We start from the raw sequence: 23,488 nt of genomic DNA, 5'->3' as shown, positions 1-23,488 counted from the left end.
CCATACCCATACACTACCCCAAACCTAGTCCATACACTACCTTAACCCATACACTACCCTAACCCATACACTACCCTAAACCACACACTACCCCAACCATAACCCATGCACTACCCTAACCCTAACCCATACACTACCCTAACCCATACACTACCCTAACCCATACACTACCCTAACCCATACACTACCCCAATCATAACCCATACACTACCCTAACCCATACACTACCCTAACCATAACCCATACACTACCCTAACCAATACACTACCCTAACCCTAACCCATACACTACCCCAAACATACACCAATACACAGTGGGGGGGTAGAGCTGCCTGGTAGACAGTCAGTCAGAGACACAGTGGAGGGTAGAGCTGCCTGGTGGACAGTCAGTCAGAGACACAGTGGAGGGGTAGAGCTGCCTGGTCGACAGTCAGTCAGAGACACAGTGGAGGATAGAGCTGCCTGGTGGACCGTCAGTCAGAGACACAGTGGGGGGGTAGAGCTGCCTGGTGGACAGTCAGCCAGAGACACAGTGGGGGGGTAGAGCTGCCTGGTGGACAGTCAGTCAGAGACACAGATTGTGAACGTAATAATATCTCCACAGTACAGGAGCTGTCAACAACAGTATCACTGTGACTCCAGCCACGGTCACATTCAGTTATCCCTGGCCCCAGCCCAGGCAAACCAGCCAGTGACTGTCACACCCAGATATAACCAAGTTATAACTAGTGGTAGTAGAGTGACAGGACTAGTAGTGGTAGTGACAGGACTAGTAGTGGTAGTGACAGGACTAGTAGTGGTAGTATAGTGACAGGACTAGTAGTGGTAGTATAGTGACAGGACTAGTAGTGGTAGTGACAGGACTAGTAGTGGTAGTATAGTGACAGGACTAGTAGTGGTAGTGACAGGACTAGTAGTGGTAGTATAGTGACAGGACTAGTAGTGGTAGTATAGTGACAGGACTAGTAGTGGTAGTGACAGGACTAGTAGTGGTAGTGACAGGACTAGTAGTGGTAGTGACAGGACTAGTAGTGGTAGTATAGTGACAGGACTAGTAGTGGTAGTGACAGGACTAGTAGTGGTAGTATAGTGACAGGACTAGTAGTGGTAGTATAGTAACAGGACTAGTAGTGGTAGTATAGTGACGGGACTAGTAGTGGTAGTGACAGGACTAGTAGTGGTAGTGACAGGACTAGTAGTGGTAGTATAGTAACAGGACTAGTAGTGGTAGTATAGTGACAGGACTAGTAGTGGTAGTATAGTGACAGGACTAGTAGTGGTAGTGACAGGACTAGTAGTGGTAGTGACAGGACAAGTAGTGGTAGTGACAGGACTAGTAGTGGTAGTATAGTGACAGGACAAGTAGTGGTAGTGACAGGACAAGTAGTGGTAGTGACAGGACTAGTAGTGGTAGTATAGTGACAGGACTAGTAGTGGTGGTGACAGGACTAGTAGTGGTAGTATAGTGACAGGACTAGTAGTGGTAGTATAGTGACAGGACTAGTAGTGGTAGTATAGTGACAGAACTAGTAGTGGTAGTATATTGACAGGACTAGTAGTGATAGTGACAGGACTAGTAGTGGTAGTATAGTGACCGGACTAGTAGTGGTAGTATAGTGACAGGACTAGTAGTGGTAGTATAGTGACAGGACTAGTAGTGGTAGTGACAGGACTAGTAGTGGTAGTATAGTGACAGGACTAGTAGTGGTAGTATAGTGACAGGACTAGTAGTGGTAGTGTAGTGACAGGACTAGTAGTGGTAGTGACAGGACTAGTAGTGGTAGTATAGTGACAGGACTAGTAGTGGTAGTATAGTGACAGGACTAGTAGTGGTAGTATAGTGACAGGACTAGTAGTGGTAGTGACAGGATTAGTAGTGGTAGTGCCAGGACTAGTAGTGGTAGTGCCAGGACTAGTAGTGGTAGTAACAGGACTAGTAGTGGTAGTGACAGGACTAGTAGTGGTAGTGGTAGTGACAGGACTAGTAGTGGTAGTGACAGGACTAGTAATGGTAGTAACAGGACTAGTAGTGGTAGTATAGTGACAGGACTAGTAGTGGTAGTGACAGGACTAGTAGTGGTAGTGACAGGACTAGTAGTGGTAGTATAGTGGCAGGACTAGTAGTGGTAGTGACAGGACTAGTAGTTGTAGTGACAGGACTAGTAGTTGTAGTGACAGGACTAGTAGTGGTAGTACAGTGGCAGGACTAGTAGTGGTAATGACAGGACTAGTAGTGGTAGTGACAGGAGTAGTATTGTAGTAACAGGACAGGTGCCTCTCAGTGCCTCACTGGGGGCCCAACACAGTAACGACAGGAAACAGCTTCCCTGCTTGAGTTATACAGGCCAGATGAGGCTCTGAGCACATCCATCACCATGTCTAGTGGTTATCAACAACAACAGACCCACCGCTGCCTTTTACAAACCAGACAGCAGAAGAGTCTAAAAACAGAAACACAGAGAGAAGACCAAACTAACAGGACGTTCTGAGTGCACATACTGTTTCGTTCAGTCAAAACATCTAGACGTTGATTGACCTGTCAGTACTTTTCAGTGACATGTATTCTTGTGTGTGTTTTGTTTTCCCCCAGAGCTGAGGCATGAAATCCGTGTTTGGAGGCAGACGGCGCAGCGTATTAGCCCGGCCAGCAGAGAGGAGACGGCTGTCAAGTGTTTACTGATGCAGAAGGTCCTCAACCTGGAAAGCGTTCTCCGCAAGCAGCTCAAAACCTTCCAGAGGTACAGACAGGGCTTTCTAAGCAACTCAAACCCTTCCAGAGGTACAGACAGGGCCTTCTAAGCAACTCAAACCCTTCCAGAGGTACAGACAGGGCTTTCTAAGCAACTCAAACCCTTCCAGAGGTACAGACAGGGCTTTCTAAGCAACTCAAACCCTTCCAGAGGTGCAGACAGGGCTTTCTATGAAAAGCAAAACCTTCCAGAGGTACAGACAGGGCTTTCTAAGCAACTCAAACCCTTCCAGAGGTGCAGACAGGGCTTTTTATGAAAAGCAAAACCTTCCAGAGGTACAGACAGGGCTTTCTAAGCAACTCAAACCCTTCCAGAGTTACAGACAGGGCTTTCTAAGGAAAGCAAAACCTTCCAGTTGTACAGACAGGGCTTTCTAAGCAACTCAAAACCTTCCAGAGGTACAGACAGGGCTTTCTAAGCAACTCAAACACTTCCAGAGTTGCAGAAAGGGCTTTCTAAGCAATAGCGTGCCCACACTGTACTAACTGAGTGGATGGTTAATTAAAAGCACCGAGATTTGACTTTCATTCATTTTATCACGTAGTCTCATTGAAATAAAATCAATATTTTCAAAGAGAGAGAAGTTTGATGGATCAGAGGATCTACCCTTCTCAATGGCAAGGCTGTGCTCACTGAGCCTGTACTTTGTCAAGGTTTTTCTAAGGTTTTGATCAGTAACCATGGTCAAATAGTTAACCACGGTGTAACTGCATTTTGCTTTGTGATTGTGCTTTGTGTTTCCCAATAAGCAATGTAGTTTTGTTTTGTCTGTGTTGTAATTTGTTTTATTCTGATTGATTGGATGTTCTGGTCCTGAGGCATCAGTGTTTTAGTACATGTTCGTGTGTTAGAAACATGTTTACCTCTCTCTCTCTCTCTCTCTCTCTCTCTCTTCTCTCTCTCTCTCTGTCTGTCTGTCTGTCTGTCTGTCTGTCTGTCTGTCTGTCTGTCTGTCTGTCTGTCTGTCTGTCTGTCTGTCTGTCTGTCTGTCTGTCTGTCTGTCTGTTTGTTTGTTTGTTTTCCAGACAGATATCTCAGGAAGATAAGAACTGGGAGAATAACATTCAGGAGTTGCATAAAAAGGTAACAAAACAGTCAATACTAAATCATATACTGTATATATATATATCTGCTAACCAAATGGAGCCACTCCATAAACTCCCATGAGTAGAGATTAGATCTGGTGACTGAGACGCACAGACGGACACAGAGAAGGACGCAGGGACACACACAAGAATACAACTCACTGAAAAGTACTGACAGGTCTATCAACGTCTAGATGTTTTGACTGAACGAAACAGTATGTGCACTCAGAACGTCCTGTTAGTTTGGTCTTCTCTCTGTGTTTCTGTTTTTAGACTCTTCTGCTGTCCGGTTTGTACAAGGCAGCGGTGGGTCTGTTGTTGTTGATAACCACTAGACATGGTGATGGATGTGCTCAGAGCCTCATCTGGCCTGTATAACTCATCTAACTCAAGCAGGGAAGCTGCTTCCTGTCGTTACTGTGTTGGGCCCCCAGTGAGGCCCTGAGAGGTCCCTGTCCTGTTACTACAATACTAGTCCTGTTACTACTAGTCCTGTCACTATACTACCACTACAAGTCCTGTCACTATACTACCACTACCAGTCCTGTCACTACCACTACTAGTCCTGTCACTATACTACCACTTCTAGTCCTGTCACTATACTACCACAACTAGTCCTGTCACTACCACTACTAGTCCTGTCACTATACTACCACTACTAGTCCTGTCACTATACTACCACTACTAGTCCTGTCACTATACTACCACTACTAGTCCTGTCACTATACTACCACTACTAGTCCTGTCACTATACTACCACTACTAGTCCTGTCACTACCACTACTAGTCCTGTCACTATACTACCACTACTAGTCCTGTCACTATACTACCACTACTAGTCCTGTCACTATACTACCACTACTAGTCCTGTCTATACTACCACTACTAGTCCTGTTACTACACTACCACTACTAGTCCTGTCACTACCACTACTAGTCCTGTCACTATACTACCACTACTAGTCCTGCCACTATACTACCACTACTAGTCCTGTCACTATACTACCACTACTAGTCCTGCCACTATACTACCACTACTAGTCCTGTCACTATACTACAGCTACTAGTCCTGTCACTACACTACCACTACTAGTCCTGTCACTACACTACCACTACTAGTCCTGTCACTATACTACCACTACTAGTCCTGTCACTATACTACCACTACTAGTCCTGTAACTATACTAGCACTACTAGTCCTGTCACTACCACTACTAGTCATGTAACTATCCTACAACTACTAGTCCTGTCACTAACACTACTAGTCCTGTCACTACCACTACTAGTCCTTTCACTTTACTACCACTACTAGTCCTGTCAGTACACTACCACTACTAGTCCTGTCACTACCACTACTAGTCCTGTCACTATACTACCACTACTAGTCCTGTCACTACCACTACTAGTCCTGTCACTACACTACCACTACTAGTCCTGTCACTATACTACCACTACTATTCCTGTCACTACCACTACTAGTCCTGTCACTTTACTACCACTACCAGTCCTGTCACTACCACTACTAGTCCTGTCACTATACTACCACTACTAGTCCTGTCACTATACTACCACAACTAGTCCTGTCACTACCACTACTAGTCCTGTTACTCTACTACCACTACTAGTCCTGTCACTATACTACCACTACTAGTCCTGTCACTATACTACCACTACTAGTCCTGTCACTATACTACCACTACTAGTCCTGTCACTATACTACCACTACTAGTCCTGTCACTATACTACCACTACAAGTCCTGTCACTACCACTACTAGTCCTGTCACTATACTACCACTACTAGTCCTGTCACTATACTACCACTACTAGTCCTGTCACTACCACTAATAGTCCTGTCACTACCACTACTAGTCCTGTCACTACACTACCACTACTAGTCCTGTCACTACCACTACTAGTCCTGTCACTATACTACCACTACTAGTCCTGCCACTATACTACCACTACTAGTCCTGTCACTATACTACAGCTACTAGTCCTGTCACTACACTACCACTACTAGTCCTGTCACTATACTACCACTACTAGTCCTGTTACTATACTACCACTACTAGTCCTGTCACTATACTACCACTACTAGTCCTGCCACTATACTACCACTACTAGTCCTGTCAGTACACTACCACTACTAGTCCTGTCACTACCACTACTAGTCCTGTCACTATACTACCACTACTAGTCCTGTCACTACCACTACTAGTCCTGTCACTACACTACCACTACTAGTCCTGTCACTATACTACCACTACTAGTCCTGTCACTACCACTACTAGTCCTGTCTCTTTACTACCACTACCAGTCCTGTCACTACCACTACTAGTCCTGTCACTATACTACCACTACTAGTCCTGTCACTACCACTACTAGTCCTGTTACTATACTACCACTACTAGTCCTGTCACTATACTACCACTACTAGTCCTGTCACTATACTACCACTACAAGTCCTGTCACTACCACTACTAGTCCTGTCACTATACTACCACTACAAGTCCTGTCACTACCACTACTAGTCCTGTCACTATACTACCACTACTAGTCCTGTCACTATACTACCACTACTAGTCCTGTCACTACCACTAATAGTCCTGTCACTACCACTACTAGTCCTGTCACTACACTACCACTACTAGTCCTGTCACTACCACTACTAGTCCTGTCACTATACTACCACTACTAGTCCTGCCACTATACTACCACTACTAGTCCTGTCACTATACTACAGCTACTAGTCCTGTCACTACACTACCACTACTAGTCCTGTCACTATACTACCACTACTAGTCCTGTTACTATACTACCACTACTAGTCCTGTCACTATACTACCACTACTAGTCCTGCCAGTATACTACCACTACTAGTCCTGTCACTATACTACAGCTACTAGTCCTGTCACTACACTACCACTACTAGTCCTGTCACTACACTACCACTACTAGTCCTGTCACTATACTACCACTACTAGTCCTGTCACTATACTACCACTACTAGTCCTGTAACTATACTAGCACTACTAGTCCTGTCACTACCACTACTAGTCATGTAACTATCCTACAACTACTAGTCCTGTCACTACCACTACTAGTCCAGTTCCTATACTACCACTACTAGTCCTGTCACTATACTACCACTACTAGTCCTGTCACTACCACTACTAGTCCTGTCACTATACTACCACTACTAGTCCTGTCACTACCACTACTAGTCCTGTCACTTTACTACCACTACTAGTCCTGTCAGTACAATACCACTACTAGTCCTGTCACTACCACTACTTGTCCTGTCACTACCACTACTAGTCCTGTCACTATACTACCACTACTAGTCCTGTCACTACCACTACTAGTCCTGTCACTTTACTACCACTACTAGTCCTGTCAGTACACTACCACTACTAGTCCTGTCACTACCACTACTAGTCCTGTCACTATACTACCACTACTAGTCCTGTCACTACCACTACTAGTCCTGTCACTATACTACCACTACTAGTCCTGTCACTATACTACCACTACTAGTCCTGCCACTATACTACCACTACTAGTCCTGTCACTATACTACCACTACTAGTCCTGTCACCACCACTACTAGTCCTGTCACTATACTACCACTACTAGTCCTGTCACTACCACTACTTGTCCTGTCACTACCACTACTAGTCCTGTCAATATACTACCACTACTAGTCCTGTCACCACCACTACTAGTCCTGTCACTATACTACCACTACTAGTCCTGTCACTACCACTACTTGTCCTGTCACTACCACTACTAGTCCTGTCACTATACTACCACTACTAGTCCTGTCACTACCACTACTAGTCCTGTCACTTTACTACCACTACTAGTCCTGTCAGTACACTACCACTACTAGTCCTGTCACTACCACTACTAGTCCTGTCACTATACTACCACTACTAGTCCTGTCACTACCACTACTAGTCCTGTCACTTTACTACCACTACTAGTCCTGTCAGTACACTACCACTACTAGTCCTGTCACTACCACTACTAGTCCTGTCACTATACTACCACTACTAGTCCTGTCACTACCACTACTAGTCGTGTCACTACACTACCACTACTAGTCCTGTCACTATACTACCACTACTAGTCCTGCCACTATACTACCACTACTAGTCCTGTCACTATACTACCACTACTAGTCCTGCCACTATACTACCACTACTAGTCCTGTCACTATACTACAGCTACTAGATCTGTCACTACACTACCACTACTAGTCCTGTCACTATACTACCACTACTAGTCCTGTCACTATACTACCACTACAAGTCCTGCCACTATACTACCACTACTAGTCCTGTCACTACCACTACCACTACTATTCCTGTCACTACCACTACTAGTCCTGTCACTATACTACCACTACTAGTGTTGTCACTATACTACCGCTACTAGTCCTGTCACTATACTACCACTACTAGTGTTGTCACTATACTACCGCTACTAGTCCTGTCACTAGCACTACTAGTCCTGTCACTATACTACCACTACTAGTTCTGTCACTACCACTACTAGTCCTGTCACTATACTACCACTGCTAGTCCTGTCACTATACTACCACTACTAGTCCTTTCACTATACTACCACTACTAGTCCTGTCACTATACTACCACTACTAGTCCTGTCACTACCACTACTAGTCATGTAACTATCCTACAACTACTAGTCCTGTCACTACCACTACTAGTCCAGTTCCTATACTACCACTACTAGTCCTGTCACTACCACTACTACTCCTGTAACTATACTAGCACTACTAGTCCTGTCACTACCACTACTAGTCATGTAACTATCCTACAACTACTAGTCCTGTCACTACCACTACTAGTCCAGTTCCTATACTACCACTACTAGTCCTGTCACTACCACTACTAGTCCTGTTACTATACTACCACTACTAGTCCTGTCACTACCACTACTAGTCCTGTCACTATACTACCACTACTAGTCCTGTCACTATACTACCACTACAAGTCCTGTCACTACCACTACTAGTCCTGTCACTATACTACCACTACTAGTCCTGTCACTATACTACCACTAGTAGTCCTGTCACTATACTACCACTACTAGTCCTGCCACTATACTACCACTACTAGTCCTGTCACTATACTACCACTACTAGTCCTGCCTCTATACTACCACTACTAGTCCTGTCACTACCACTACCACTACTATTCCTGTCACTACCACTACTAGTCCTGTCACTATACTACCACTACTAGTGTTGTCACTATACTACCGCTACTAGTCCTGTCACTAGCACTACTAGTCCTGTCACTACCACTACTAGTCCTGTCACTATACTACCACTGCTAGTCCTGTCACTATACTACCACTACTAGTCCAGTCACTATACTACCACTACTAGTCCTGTCACTATACTACCACTACTAGTCCTGTCACTATACTACCACTACTAGTCCTGTCACTACCACTACTAGTCATGTAACTATCCTACAACTACTAGTCCTGTCACTACCACTACTAGTCCTGTCACTATACTACCACTACTAGTCTTGTCACTACCACTACTTGTCCTGTAACTATACTAGCACTACTAGTCCTGTCACTACCACTACTAGTCATGTAACTATCCTACAACTACTAGTCATGTCACTACCACTACTAGTCCAGTTCCTATACTACCACTACTAGTCCTGTCACTACCACTACCAGTCCTGTCACTATACTACCACTACTAGTCCTGTCACTAGCACTACTAGTCCTGTCACTATACTACCACTACTAGTCCTGTCACTATACTACCACTACTAGTCCTGTCACTACCACTAATAGTCCTGTCACTACCACTACTAGTCCTGTCACTACACTACCACTACTAGTCCTGTCACTATACTACCACTACTAGTCCTGTCACTACCACTACTAGTCCTGTCACTTTACTACCACTACTAGTCCTGTCAGTACACTACCACTACTAGTCCTGTCACTACCACTACTAGTCCTGTCACTATACTACCACTACTAGTCCTGTCACTACCACTACTAGTCCTGTCACTTTACTACCACTACTAGTCCTGTCACTACCACTACTAGTCCTGTCACTATACTACCACTACTAGTCCTGCCACTATACTACCACTACTAGTCCTGTCACTATACTACAGCTACTAGTCCTGTCACTACACTACCACTACTAGTCCTGTCACTATACTACCACTACTAGTCCTGTTACTATACTACCACTACTAGTCCTGTCACTATACTACCACTACTAGTCCTGTCACTACCACTACTAGTCCTGTCACTATACTACCACTACTAGTCCTGTCACTACCACTACTAGTCCTGTCTCTTTACTACCACTACCAGTCCTGTCACTACCACTACTAGTCCTGTCACTATACTACCACTACTAGTCCTGTCACTATACTACCACAACTAGTCCTGTCACTACCGCTACTAGTCCTGTTACTATACTACCACTACTAGTCCTGTCACTATACTACCACTACTAGTCCTTTCCCTATACTACCACTACTAGTCCTGTCACTATACTACCACTACTAGTCCTGTCACTATACTACCACTACTAGTCCTGTCACTATACTACCACTACTAGTCCTGTCACTATACTACCACTACAAGTCCTGCCACTATACTACCACTACTAGTCCTGTCACTACCACTACCACTACTATTCCTGTCACTACCACTACTAGTCCTGTCACTATACTACCACTACTAGTGTTGTCACTATACTACCGCTACTAGTCCTGTCACTAGCACTACTAGTCCTGTCACTATACTACCACTACTAGTTCTGTCACTACCACTACTAGTCCTGTCACTATACTACCACTGCTAGTCCTGTCACTATACTACCACTACTAGTCCTTTCACTATACTACCACTACTAGTCCTGTCACTATACTACCACTACTAGTCCTGTCACTACCACTACTAGTCATGTAACTATCCCACAACTACTAGTCCTGTCACTACCACTACTAGTCCAGTTCCTATACTACCACTACTAGTCCTGTCACTACCACTACTAGTCCTGTAACTATACTAGCACTACTAGTCCTGTCACTACCACTACTAGTCATGTAACTATCCTACAACTACTAGTCCTGTCACTACCACTACTAGTCCAGTTCCTATACTACCACTACTAGTCCTGTCACTACCACTACTAGTCCTGTCACTATACTACCACTACTAGTCCTGTCACTACCACTACTAGTCCTGTCACTATACTACCACTACTAGTCCTGTCACTATACTACCACTACAAGTCCTGTCACTACCACTACTAGTCCTGTCACTATACTACCACTACTAGTCCTGTCACTATACTACCACTACTAGTCCTGTCACTACCACTAATAGTCCTGTCACTACCACTACTAGTCCTGTCACTACACTACCACTACTAGTCCTGTCACTATACTACCACTACTAGTCCTGTCACTACCACTACTAGTCCTGTCACTTTACTACCACTACTAGTCCTGTCAGTACACTACCACTACTAGTCCTGTCACTACCACTACTAGTCCTGTCACTATACTACCACTACTAGTCCTGTAACTATACTAGCACTACTAGTCCTGTCACTACCACTACTAGTCATGTAACTATCCTACAACTACTAGTCCTGTCACTACCACTACTAGTCCAGTTCCTATACTACCACTACTAGTCCTGTCACTATACTACCACTACTAGTCCTGTCACTACCACTACTAGTCCTGTCACTATACTACCACTACTAGTCCTGTCACTACCACTACTAGTCCTGTCACTTTACTACCACTACTAGTCCTGTCAGTACAATACCACTACTAGTCCTGTCACTACCACTACTAGTCCTGTCACTATACTACCACTACTAGTCCTGTCACTACCACTACTAGTCCTGTCACTATACTACCACTACTAGTCCTGTCACTATACTACCACTACTAGTCCTGCCACTATACTACCAATACTAGTCCTGTCACTATACTACCACTACTAGTCCTGTCACCACCACTACTAGTCCTGTCACTATACTACCACTACTAGTCCTGTCACTACCACTACTTGTCCTGTCACTACCACTACTAGTCCTGTCAATATACTACCACTACTAGTCCTGTCACCACCACTACTAGTCCTGTCACTATACTACCACTACTAGTCCTGTCACTACCACTACTTGTCCTGTCACTACCACTACTAGTCCTGTCACTATACTACCACTACTAGTCCTGTCACTACCCCTACTAGTCCTGTCACTTTACTACCACTACTAGTCCTGTCAGTACACTACCACTACTAGTCCTGTCACTACCACTACTAGTCCTGTCACTATACTACCACTACTAGTCCTGTCACTACCACTACTAGTCCTGTCACTATACTACCACTACTAGTCCTGTCACTATACTACCACTACTAGTCCTGCCACTATACTACCACTACTAGTCCTGTCACTATACTACCACTACTAGTCCTGTCACCACCACTACTAGTCCTGTCACTATACTACCACTACTAGTCCTGTCACTACCACTACTTGTCCTGTCACTACCACTACTAGTCCTGTCAATATACTACCACTACTAGTCCTGTCACCACCACTACTAGTCCTGTCACTATACTACCACTACTAGTCCTGTCACTACCACTACTTGTCCTGTCACTACCACTACTAGTCCTGTCACTATACTACCACTACTAGTCCTGTCACTACCACTACTAGTCCTGTCACTTTACTACCACTACTAGTCCTGTCAGTACACTACCACTACTAGTCCTGTCACTACCACTACTAGTCCTGTCACTATACTACCACTACTAGTCCTGTCACTACCACTACTAGTCCTGTCACTTTACTACCACTACTAGTCCTGTCAGTACACTACCACTACTAGTCCTATCACTACCACTACTAGTCCTGTCACTATACTACCACTACTAGTCCTGTCACTACCACTACTAGTCGTGTCACTATACTACCACTACTAGTCCTGTCACTATACTACCACTACTAGTCCTGCCACTATACTACCACTACTAGTCCTGTCACTATACTACCACTACTAGTCCTGCCACTATACTACCACTACTAGTCCTGTCACTATACTACAGCTACTAGATCTGTCACTACACTACCACTACTAGTCCTGTCACTATACTACCACTACTAGTCCTGTCACTATACTACCACTACAAGTCCTGCCACTATACTACCACTACTAGTCCTGTCACTACCACTACCACTACTATTCCTGTCACTACCACTACTAGTCCTGTCACTATACTACCACTACTAGTGTTGTCACTATACTACCGCTACTAGTCCTGTCACTATACTACCACTACTAGTGTTGTCACTATACTACCGCTACTAGTCCTGTCACTAGCACTACTAGTCCTGTCACTATACTACCACTACTAGTTCTGTCACTACCACTACTAGTCCTGTCACTATACTACCACTGCTAGTCCTGTCACTATACTACCACTACTAGTCCTTTCACTATACTACCACTACTAGTCCTGTCACTATACTACCACTACTAGTCCTGTCACTACCACTACTAGTCATGTAACTATCCTACAACTACTAGTCCTGTCACTACCACTACTAGTCCAGTTCCTATACTACCACTACTAGTCCTGTCACTACCACTACTACTCCTGTAACTATACTAGCACTACTAGTCCTGTCACTACCACTACTAGTCATGTAACTATCCTACAACTACTAGTCCTGTCACTACCACTACTAGTCCAGTTCCTATACTACCACTACTAGTCCTGTCACTACCACTACTAGTCCTGTTACTATACTACCACTACTAGTCCTGTCACTACCACTACTAGTCCTGTCACTATACTACCACTACTAGTCCTGTCACTATACTACCACTACAAGTCCTGTCACTACCACTACTAGTCCTGTCACTATACTACCACTACTAGTCCTGTCACTATACTACCACTAGTAGTCCTGTCACTATACTACCACTACTAGTCCTGCCACTATACTACCACTACTAGTCCTGTCACTATACTACCACTACTAGTCCTGCCTCTATACTACCACTACTAGTCCTGTCACTACCACTACCACTACTATTCCTGTCACTACCACTACTAGTCCTGTCACTATACTACCACTACTAGTGTTGTCACTATACTACCGCTACTAGTCCTGTCACTAGCACTACTAGTCCTGTCACTACCACTACTAGTCCTGTCACTATACTACCACTGCTAGTCCTGTCACTATACTACCACTACTAGTCCAGTCACTATACTACCACTACTAGTCCTGTCACTATACTACCACTACTAGTCCTGTCACTATACTACCACTACTAGTCCTGTCACTACCACTACTAGTCATGTAACTATCCTACAACTACTAGTCCTGTCACTACCACTACTAGTCCTGTCACTATACTACCACTACTAGTCTTGTCACTACCACTACTTGTCCTGTAACTATACTAGCACTACTAGTCCTGTCACTACCACTACTAGTCATGTAACTATCCTACAACTACTAGTCATGTCACTACCACTACTAGTCCAGTTCCTATACTACCACTACTAGTCCTGTCACTACCACTACCAGTCCTGTCACTATACTACCACTACTAGTCCTGTCACTAGCACTACTAGTCCTGTCACTATACTACCACTACTAGTCCTGTCACTATACTACCACTACTAGTCCTGTCACTACCACTAATAGTCCTGTCACTACCACTACTAGTCCTGTCACTACACTACCACTACTAGTCCTGTCACTATACTACCACTACTAGTCCTGTCACTACCACTACTAGTCCTGTCACTTTACTACCACTACTAGTCCTGTCAGTACACTACCACTACTAGTCCTGTCACTACCACTACTAGTCCTGTCACTATACTACCACTACTAGTCCTGTCACTACCACTACTAGTCCTGTCACTTTACTACCACTACTAGTCCTGTCACTACCACTACTAGTCCTGTCACTATACTACCACTACTAGTCCTGCCACTATACTACCACTACTAGTCCTGTCACTATACTACAGCTACTAGTCCTGTCACTACACTACCACTACTAGTCCTGTCACTATACTACCACTACTAGTCCTGTTACTATACTACCACTACTAGTCCTGTCACTATACTACCACTACTAGTCCTGTCACTACCACTACTAGTCCTGTCACTATACTACCACTACTAGTCCTGTCACTACCACTACTAGTCCTGTCTCTTTACTACCACTACCAGTCCTGTCACTACCACTACTAGTCCTGTCACTATACTACCACTACTAGTCCTGTCACTATACTACCACAACTAGTCCTGTCACTACCGCTACTAGTCCTGTTACTATACTACCACTACTAGTCCTGTCACTATACTACCACTACTAGTCCTTTCCCTATACTACCACTACTAGTCCTGTCACTATACTACCACTACTAGTCCTGTCACTATACTACCACTACTAGTCCTGTCACTATACTACCACTACTAGTCCTGTCACTATACTACCACTACTAGTCCTGCCACTATACTACCACTACTAGTCCTGTCACTATACTACCACTACTAGTCCTGTCACTACCACTACCACTACTATTCCTGTCACTACCACTACTAGTCCTGTCACTATACTACCACTACTAGTGTTGTCACTATACTACCGCTACTAGTCCTGTCACTAGCACTACTAGTCCTGTCACTACCACTACTAGTCCTGTCACTATACTACCACTGCTAGTCCTGTCACTATACTACCACTACTAGTCCAGTCACTATACTACCACTACTAGTCCTGTCACTATACTACCACTACTAGTCCTGTCACTATACTACCACTACTAGTCCTGTCACTACCACTACTAGTCATGTAACTATCCTACAACTACTAGTCCTGTCACTACCACTACTAGTCCTGTCACTATACTACCACTACTAGTCTTGTCACTACCACTACTTGTCCTGTAACTATACTAGCACTACTAGTCCTGTCACTACCACTACTAGTCATGTAACTATCCTACAACTACTAGTCATGTCACTACCACTACTAGTCCAGTTCCTATACTACCACTACTAGTCCTGTCACTACCACTACCAGTCCTGTCACTATACTACCACTACTAGTCCTGTCACTAGCACTACTAGTCCTGTCACTATACTACCACTACTAGTCCTGTCACTATACTACCACTACTAGTCCTGTCACTACCACTAATAGTCCTGTCACTACCACTACTAGTCCTGTCACTACACTACCACTACTAGTCCTGTCACTATACTACCACTACTAGTCCTGTCACTACCACTACTAGTCCTGTCACTTTACTACCACTACTAGTCCTGTCAGTACACTACCACTACTAGTCCTGTCACTACCACTACTAGTCCTGTCACTATACTACCACTACTAGTCCTGTCACTACCACTACTAGTCCTGTCACTTTACTACCACTACTAGTCCTGTCACTACCACTACTAGTCCTGTCACTATACTACCACTACTAGTCCTGCCACTATACTACCACTACTAGTCCTGTCACTATACTACAGCTACTAGTCCTGTCACTACACTACCACTACTAGTCCTGTCACTATACTACCACTACTAGTCCTGTTACTATACTACCACTACTAGTCCTGTCACTATACTACCACTACTAGTCCTGTCACTACCACTACTAGTCCTGTCACTATACTACCACTACTAGTCCTGTCACTACCACTACTAGTCCTGTCTCTTTACTACCACTACCAGTCCTGTCACTACCACTACTAGTCCTGTCACTATACTACCACTACTAGTCCTGTCACTATACTACCACAACTAGTCCTGTCACTACCGCTACTAGTCCTGTTACTATACTACCACTACTAGTCCTGTCACTATACTACCACTACTAGTCCTTTCCCTATACTACCACTACTAGTCCTGTCACTATACTACCACTACTAGTCCTGTCACTATACTACCACTACTAGTCCTGTCACTATACTACCACTACTAGTCCTGTCACTATACTACCACTACAAGTCCTGCCACTATACTACCACTACTAGTCCTGTCACTACCACTACCACTACTATTCCTGTCACTACCACTACTAGTCCTGTCACTATACTACCACTACTAGTGTTGTCACTATACTACCGCTACTAGTCCTGTCACTAGCACTACTAGTCCTGTCACTATACTACCACTACTAGTTCTGTCACTACCACTACTAGTCCTGTCACTATACTACCACTGCTAGTCCTGTCACTATACTACCACTACTAGTCCTTTCACTATACTACCACTACTAGTCCTGTCACTATACTACCACTACTAGTCCTGTCACTACCACTACTAGTCATGTAACTATCCCACAACTACTAGTCCTGTCACTACCACTACTAGTCCAGTTCCTATACTACCACTACTAGTCCTGTCACTACCACTACTAGTCCTGTAACTATACTAGCACTACTAGTCCTGTCACTACCACTACTAGTCATGTAACTATCCTACAACTACTAGTCCTGTCACTACCACTACTAGTCCAGTTCCTATACTACCACTACTAGTCCTGTCACTACCACTACTAGTCCTGTCACTATACTACCACTACTAGTCCTGTCACTACCACTACTAGTCCTGTCACTATACTACCACTACTAGTCCTGTCACTATACTACCACTACAAGTCCTGTCACTACCACTACTAGTCCTGTCACTATACTACCACTACTAGTCCTGTCACTATACTACCACTACTAGTCCTGTCACTACCACTAATAGTCCTGTCACTACCACTACTAGTCCTGTCACTACACTACCACTACTAGTCCTGTCACTATACTACCACTACTAGTCCTGTCACTACCACTACTAGTCCTGTCACTTTACTACCACTACTAGTCCTGTCAGTACACTACCACTACTAGTCCTGTCACTACCACTACTAGTCCTGTCACTATACTACCACTACTAGTCCTGTCACTACCACTACTAGTCCTGTCACTTTACTACCACTACTAGTCCTGTCAGTACACTACCACTACTAGTCCTGTCACTACCACTACTAGTCCTGTCACTATACTACCACTACTAGTCCTGTCACTACCACTACTAGTCCTGTCACTATACTACCACTACTAGTCCTGTCACTATACTACCACTACTAGTCCTGTCACTACCACTACTAGTCCTGTCACTTTACTACCACTACTAGTCCTGTCAGTACACTACCACTACTAGTCCTGTCACTTCCACTACTAGTCCTGTCACTATACTACCACTACTAGTCCTGTCACTACCACTACTAGTCCTGTCACCACCACTACTAGTCCTGTCACTATACTACCACTACTAGTCCTGTCACTACCACTACTTGTCCTGTCACTACCACTACTAGTCCTGTCAATATACTACCACTACTAGTCCTGTCACCAGCACTACTAGTCCTGTCACTATACTACCACTACTAGTCCTGTCACTACCACTACTTGTCCTGTCACTACCACTACTAGTCCTGTCACTATACTACCACTACTAGTCCTGTCACTACCACTACTAGTCCTGTCACTTTACTACCACTACTAGTCCTGTCAGTACACTACCACTACTAGTCCTGTCACTACCACTACTAGTCCTGTCACTATACTACCACTACTAGTCCTGTCACTAACACTACTAGTCCTGTCACTTTACTACCACTACTAGTCCTGTCACTATACTACCACTACTAGTCCTGTCACTATACTACCACTACAAGTCCTGTCACTACCACTACTAGTCCTGTCACTATACTACCACTACAAGTCCTGTCACTACCACTACAAGTCCTGTCACTATACTACCACTACTAGTCCTGTCACTATACTACCACTACTAGTCCTGTCACTACCACTAATAGTCCTGTCACTACCACTACTAGTCCTGTCACTACACTACCACTACTAGTCCTGTCACTACCACTACTAGTCCTGTCACTATACTACCACTACTAGTCCTGCCACTATACTACCACTACTAGTCCTGTCACTATACTACAGCTACTAGTCCTGTCACTACACTACCACTACTAGTCCTGTCACTACACTACCACTACTAGTCCTGTTACTATACTACCACTACTAGTCCTGTCACTATACTACCACTACTAGTCCTGTAACTATACTAGCACTACTAGTCCTGTCACTACCACTACTAGTCATGTAACTATCCTACAACTACTAGTCCTGTCACTACCACTACTAGTCCAGTTCCTATACTACCACTACTAGTCCTGTCACTACCACTACTAGTCCTGTTACTATACTACCACTACTAGTCCTGTCACTACCACTACTAGTCCTGTCACTATACTACCACTACTAGTCCTGTCACTATACTACCACTACAAGTCCTGTCACTACCACTACTAGTCCTGTCACTATACTACCACTACTAGTCCTGTCACTATACTACCACTAGTAGTCCTGTCACTATACTACCACTACTAGTCCTGCCACTATACTACCACTACTAGTCCTGTCACTATACTACCAGTACTAGTCCTGCCTCTATACTACCACTACTAGTCCTGTCACTACCACTACCACTACTATTCCTGTCACTACCACTACTAGTCCTGTCACTATACTACCACTACTAGTGTTGTCACTATACTACCGCTACTAGTCCTGTCACTAGCACTACTAGTCCTGTCACTACCACTACTAGTCCTGTCACTATACTACCACTGCTAGTCCTGTCACTATACTACCACTACTAGTCCTGTCACTATACTACCACTACTAGTCCTGTCACTATACTACCACTACTAGTCCTGTCACTATACTACCACTACTAGTCCTGTCACTACCACTACTAGTCATGTAACTATCCTACAACTACTAGTCCTGTCACTACCACTACTAGTCCTGTCACTATACTACCACTACTAGTCCTGTCACTACCACTACTAGTCCTGTAACTATACTAGCACTACTAGTCCTGTCACTACCACTACTAGTCATGTAACTATCCTACAACTACTAGTCATGTCACTACCACTACTTGTCCAGTTCCTATACTACCACTACTAGTCCTGTCACTACCACTACCAGTCCTGTCACTATACTACCACTACTAGTCCTGTCACTAGCACTACTAGTCCTGTCACTATACTACCACTACTAGTCCTGTCACTATACTACCACTACTAGTCCTGTCACTACCACTAATAGTCCTGTCACTACCACTACTAGTCCTGTCACTACACTACCACTACTAGTCCTGTCACTATACTACCACTACTAGTCCTGTCACTACCACTACTAGTCCTGTCACTTTACTACCACTACTAGTCCTGTCAGTACACTACCACTACTAGTCCTGTCACTACCACTACTAGTCCTGTCACTATACTACCACTACTAGTCCTGTCACTACCACTACTAGTCCTGTCACTTTACTACCACTACTAGTCCTGTCACTACCACTACTAGTCCTGTCACTATACTACCACTACTAGTCCTGCCACTATACTACCACTACTAGTCCTGTCACTATACTACAGCTACTAGTCCTGTCACTACACTACCACTACTAGTCCTGTCACTATACTACCACTACTAGTCCTGTTACTATACTACCACTACTAGTCCTGTCACTATACTACCACTACTAGTCCTGTCACTACCACTACTAGTCCTGTCACTATACTACCACTACTAGTCCTGTCACTACCACTACTAGTCCTGTCTCTTTACTACCACTACCAGTCCTGTCACTACCACTACTAGTCCTGTCACTATACTACCACTACTAGTCCTGTCACTATACTACCACAACTAGTCCTGTCACTACCACTACTAGTCCTGTTACTATACTACCACTACTAGTCCTGTCACTATACTACCACTACTAGTCCTGTCCCTATACTACCACTACTAGTCCTGTCACTATACTACCACTACTAGTCCTGTCACTATACTACCACTACTAGTCCTGTCACTATACTACCACTACTAGTCCTGTCACTATACTACCACTACAAGTCCTGCCACTATACTACCACTACTAGTCCTGTCACTACCACTACCACTACAATTCCTGTCACTACCACTACTAGTCCTGTCACTATACTACCACTACTAGTGTTGTCACTATACTACCGCTACTAGTCCTGTCACTAGCACTACTAGTCCTGTCACTATACTACCACTACTAGTTCTGTCACTACCACTACTAGACCTGTCACTATACTACCACTGCTAGTCCTGTCACTATACTACCACTACTAGTCCTTTCACTATACTACCACTACTAGTCCTGTCACTATACTACCACTACTAGTCCTGTCACTACCACTACTAGTCATGTAACTATCCCACAACTACTAGTCCTGTCACTACCACTACTAGTCCAGTTCCTATACTACCACTACTAGTCCTGTCACTACCACTACTAGTCCTGTAACTATACTAGCACTACTAGTCCTGTCACTACCACTACTAGTCATGTAACTATCCTACAACTACTAGTCCTGTCACTACCACTACTAGTCCAGTTCCTATACTACCACTACTAGTCCTGTCACTACCACTACTAGTCCTGTCACTATACTACCACTACTAGTCCTGTCACTACCACTACTAGTCCTGTCACTATACTACCACTACTAGTCCTGTCACTATACTACCACTACAAGTCCTGTCACTACCACTACTAGTCCTGTCACTATACTACCACTACTAGTCCTGTCACTATACTACCACTACTAGCCCTGTCACTACCACTAATAGTCCTGTCACTACCACTACTAGTCCTGTCACTACACTACCACTACTAGTCCTGTCACTATACTACCACTACTAGTCCTGTCACTACCACTACTAGTCCTGTCACTTTACTACCACTACTAGTCCTGTCAGTACACTACCACTACTAGTCCTGTCACTACCACTACTAGTCCTGTCACTATACTACCACTACTAGTCCTGTCACTACCACTACTAGTCCTGTCACTTTACTACCACTACTAGTCCTGTCAGTACACAACCACTACTAGTCCTATCACTACCACTACTAGTCCTGTCACTATACTACCACTACTAGTCCTGTCACTACCACTACTAGTCCTGTCAATATACTACCACTACTAGTCCTGTCACTATACTACCACTACTAGTCCTGTCACTACCACTACTAGTCCTGTCACTATACTACCACTACTAGTCCTGTCACTATACTACCACTACTAGTCCTGCCACTATACTACCACTTCTAGTCCTGTCACCACCACTACTAGTCCTGTCACTATACAACCACTACTAGTCCTGTCACTACCACTACTTGTCCTGTCACTACCACTACTAGTCCTGTCACTATACTACCACTACTAGTCCTGTCACTACCACTACTAGTCCTGTCACTTTACTACCACTACTAGTCCTGTCAGTACACTACCACTACTAGTCCTGTCACTACCACTACTAGTCCTGTCACTATACTACCACTACTAGTCCTGTCACTACCACTACTAGTCCTGTCACTTTACTACCACTACTAGTCCTGTCAGTACACTACCACTACTAGTCCTGTCACTACCACTACTAGTCCTGTCACTATACTACCACTACTAGTCCTGTCACTACCACTACTAGTCCTGTCACTATACTACCACTACTAGTCCTGTCACTATACTACCACTACTAGTCCTGTCACTACCACTACTAGTCCTGTCACTTTACATCCACTACTAGTCCTGTCAGTACACTACCACTACTAGTACTGTCACTTCCACTACTAGTCCTGTCACTATACTACCACTACTAGTCCTGTCACTACCACTACTAGTCCTGTCACTATACTACCACTACTAGTCCTGTCACCACCACTACTAGTCCTGTCACTATACTACCACTACTAGTCCTGTCACTACCACTACTTGTCCTGTCACTACCACTACTAGTCCTGTCAATATACTACCACTACTAGTCCTGTCACCACCACTACTAGTCCTGTCACTATACTACCACTACTAGTCCTGTCACTACCACTACTTGTCCTGTCACTACCACTACTAGTCCTGTCACTATACTACCACTACTAGTCCTGTCACTACCACTACTAGTCCTGTCACTTTACTACCACTACTAGTCCTGTCAGTACACTACCACTACTAGTCCTGTCACTACCACTACTAGTCCTGTCACTATACTACCACTACTAGTCCTGTCACTAACACTACTAGTCCTGTCACTTTACTACCACTACTAGTCCTGTCACTATACTACCACTACTAGTCCTGTCACTATACTACCACTACAAGTCCTGTCACTACCACTACTAGTCCTGTCACTATACTACCACTACAAGTCCTGTCACTACCACTACAAGTCCTGTCACTATACTACCACTACTAGTCCTGTCACTATACTACCACTACTAGTCCTGTCACTACCACTAATAGTCCTGTCACTACCACTACTAGTCCTGTCACTACACTACCACTACTAGTCCTGTCACTACCACTACTAGTCCTGTCACTATACTACCACTACTAGTCCTGCCACTATACTACCACTACTAGTCCTGTCACTATACTACAGCTACTAGTCCTGTCA

General features: G+C 44.3%; 1 protein-coding gene across 1 annotated transcript in view; it reads left to right on the top strand.

The window, feature by feature from the left end:
* oca2 (oculocutaneous albinism II) overlaps positions 1-23,488 on the top strand; it is a 306,618-nt gene that overhangs the window by 147,856 nt on the left and 135,274 nt on the right. Inside the window, exons 16-17 of the mRNA XM_045687206.2 lie at positions 2,590-2,737; positions 3,775-3,832. Coding sequence (XP_045543162.1) covers positions 2,590-2,737; positions 3,775-3,832 — 206 coding nt within the window. The remainder of the gene's footprint in view (positions 1-2,589; positions 2,738-3,774; positions 3,833-23,488) is intronic.

This window comes from Salmo salar, chromosome 10 (assembly GCF_965601325.2).
Source record: "Salmo salar chromosome 10, fSalSal1, whole genome shotgun sequence".
NCBI lineage: Eukaryota > Metazoa > Chordata > Actinopteri > Salmoniformes > Salmonidae > Salmo > Salmo salar.
This window is presented reverse-complemented; position numbering and strand designations above follow the sequence as displayed.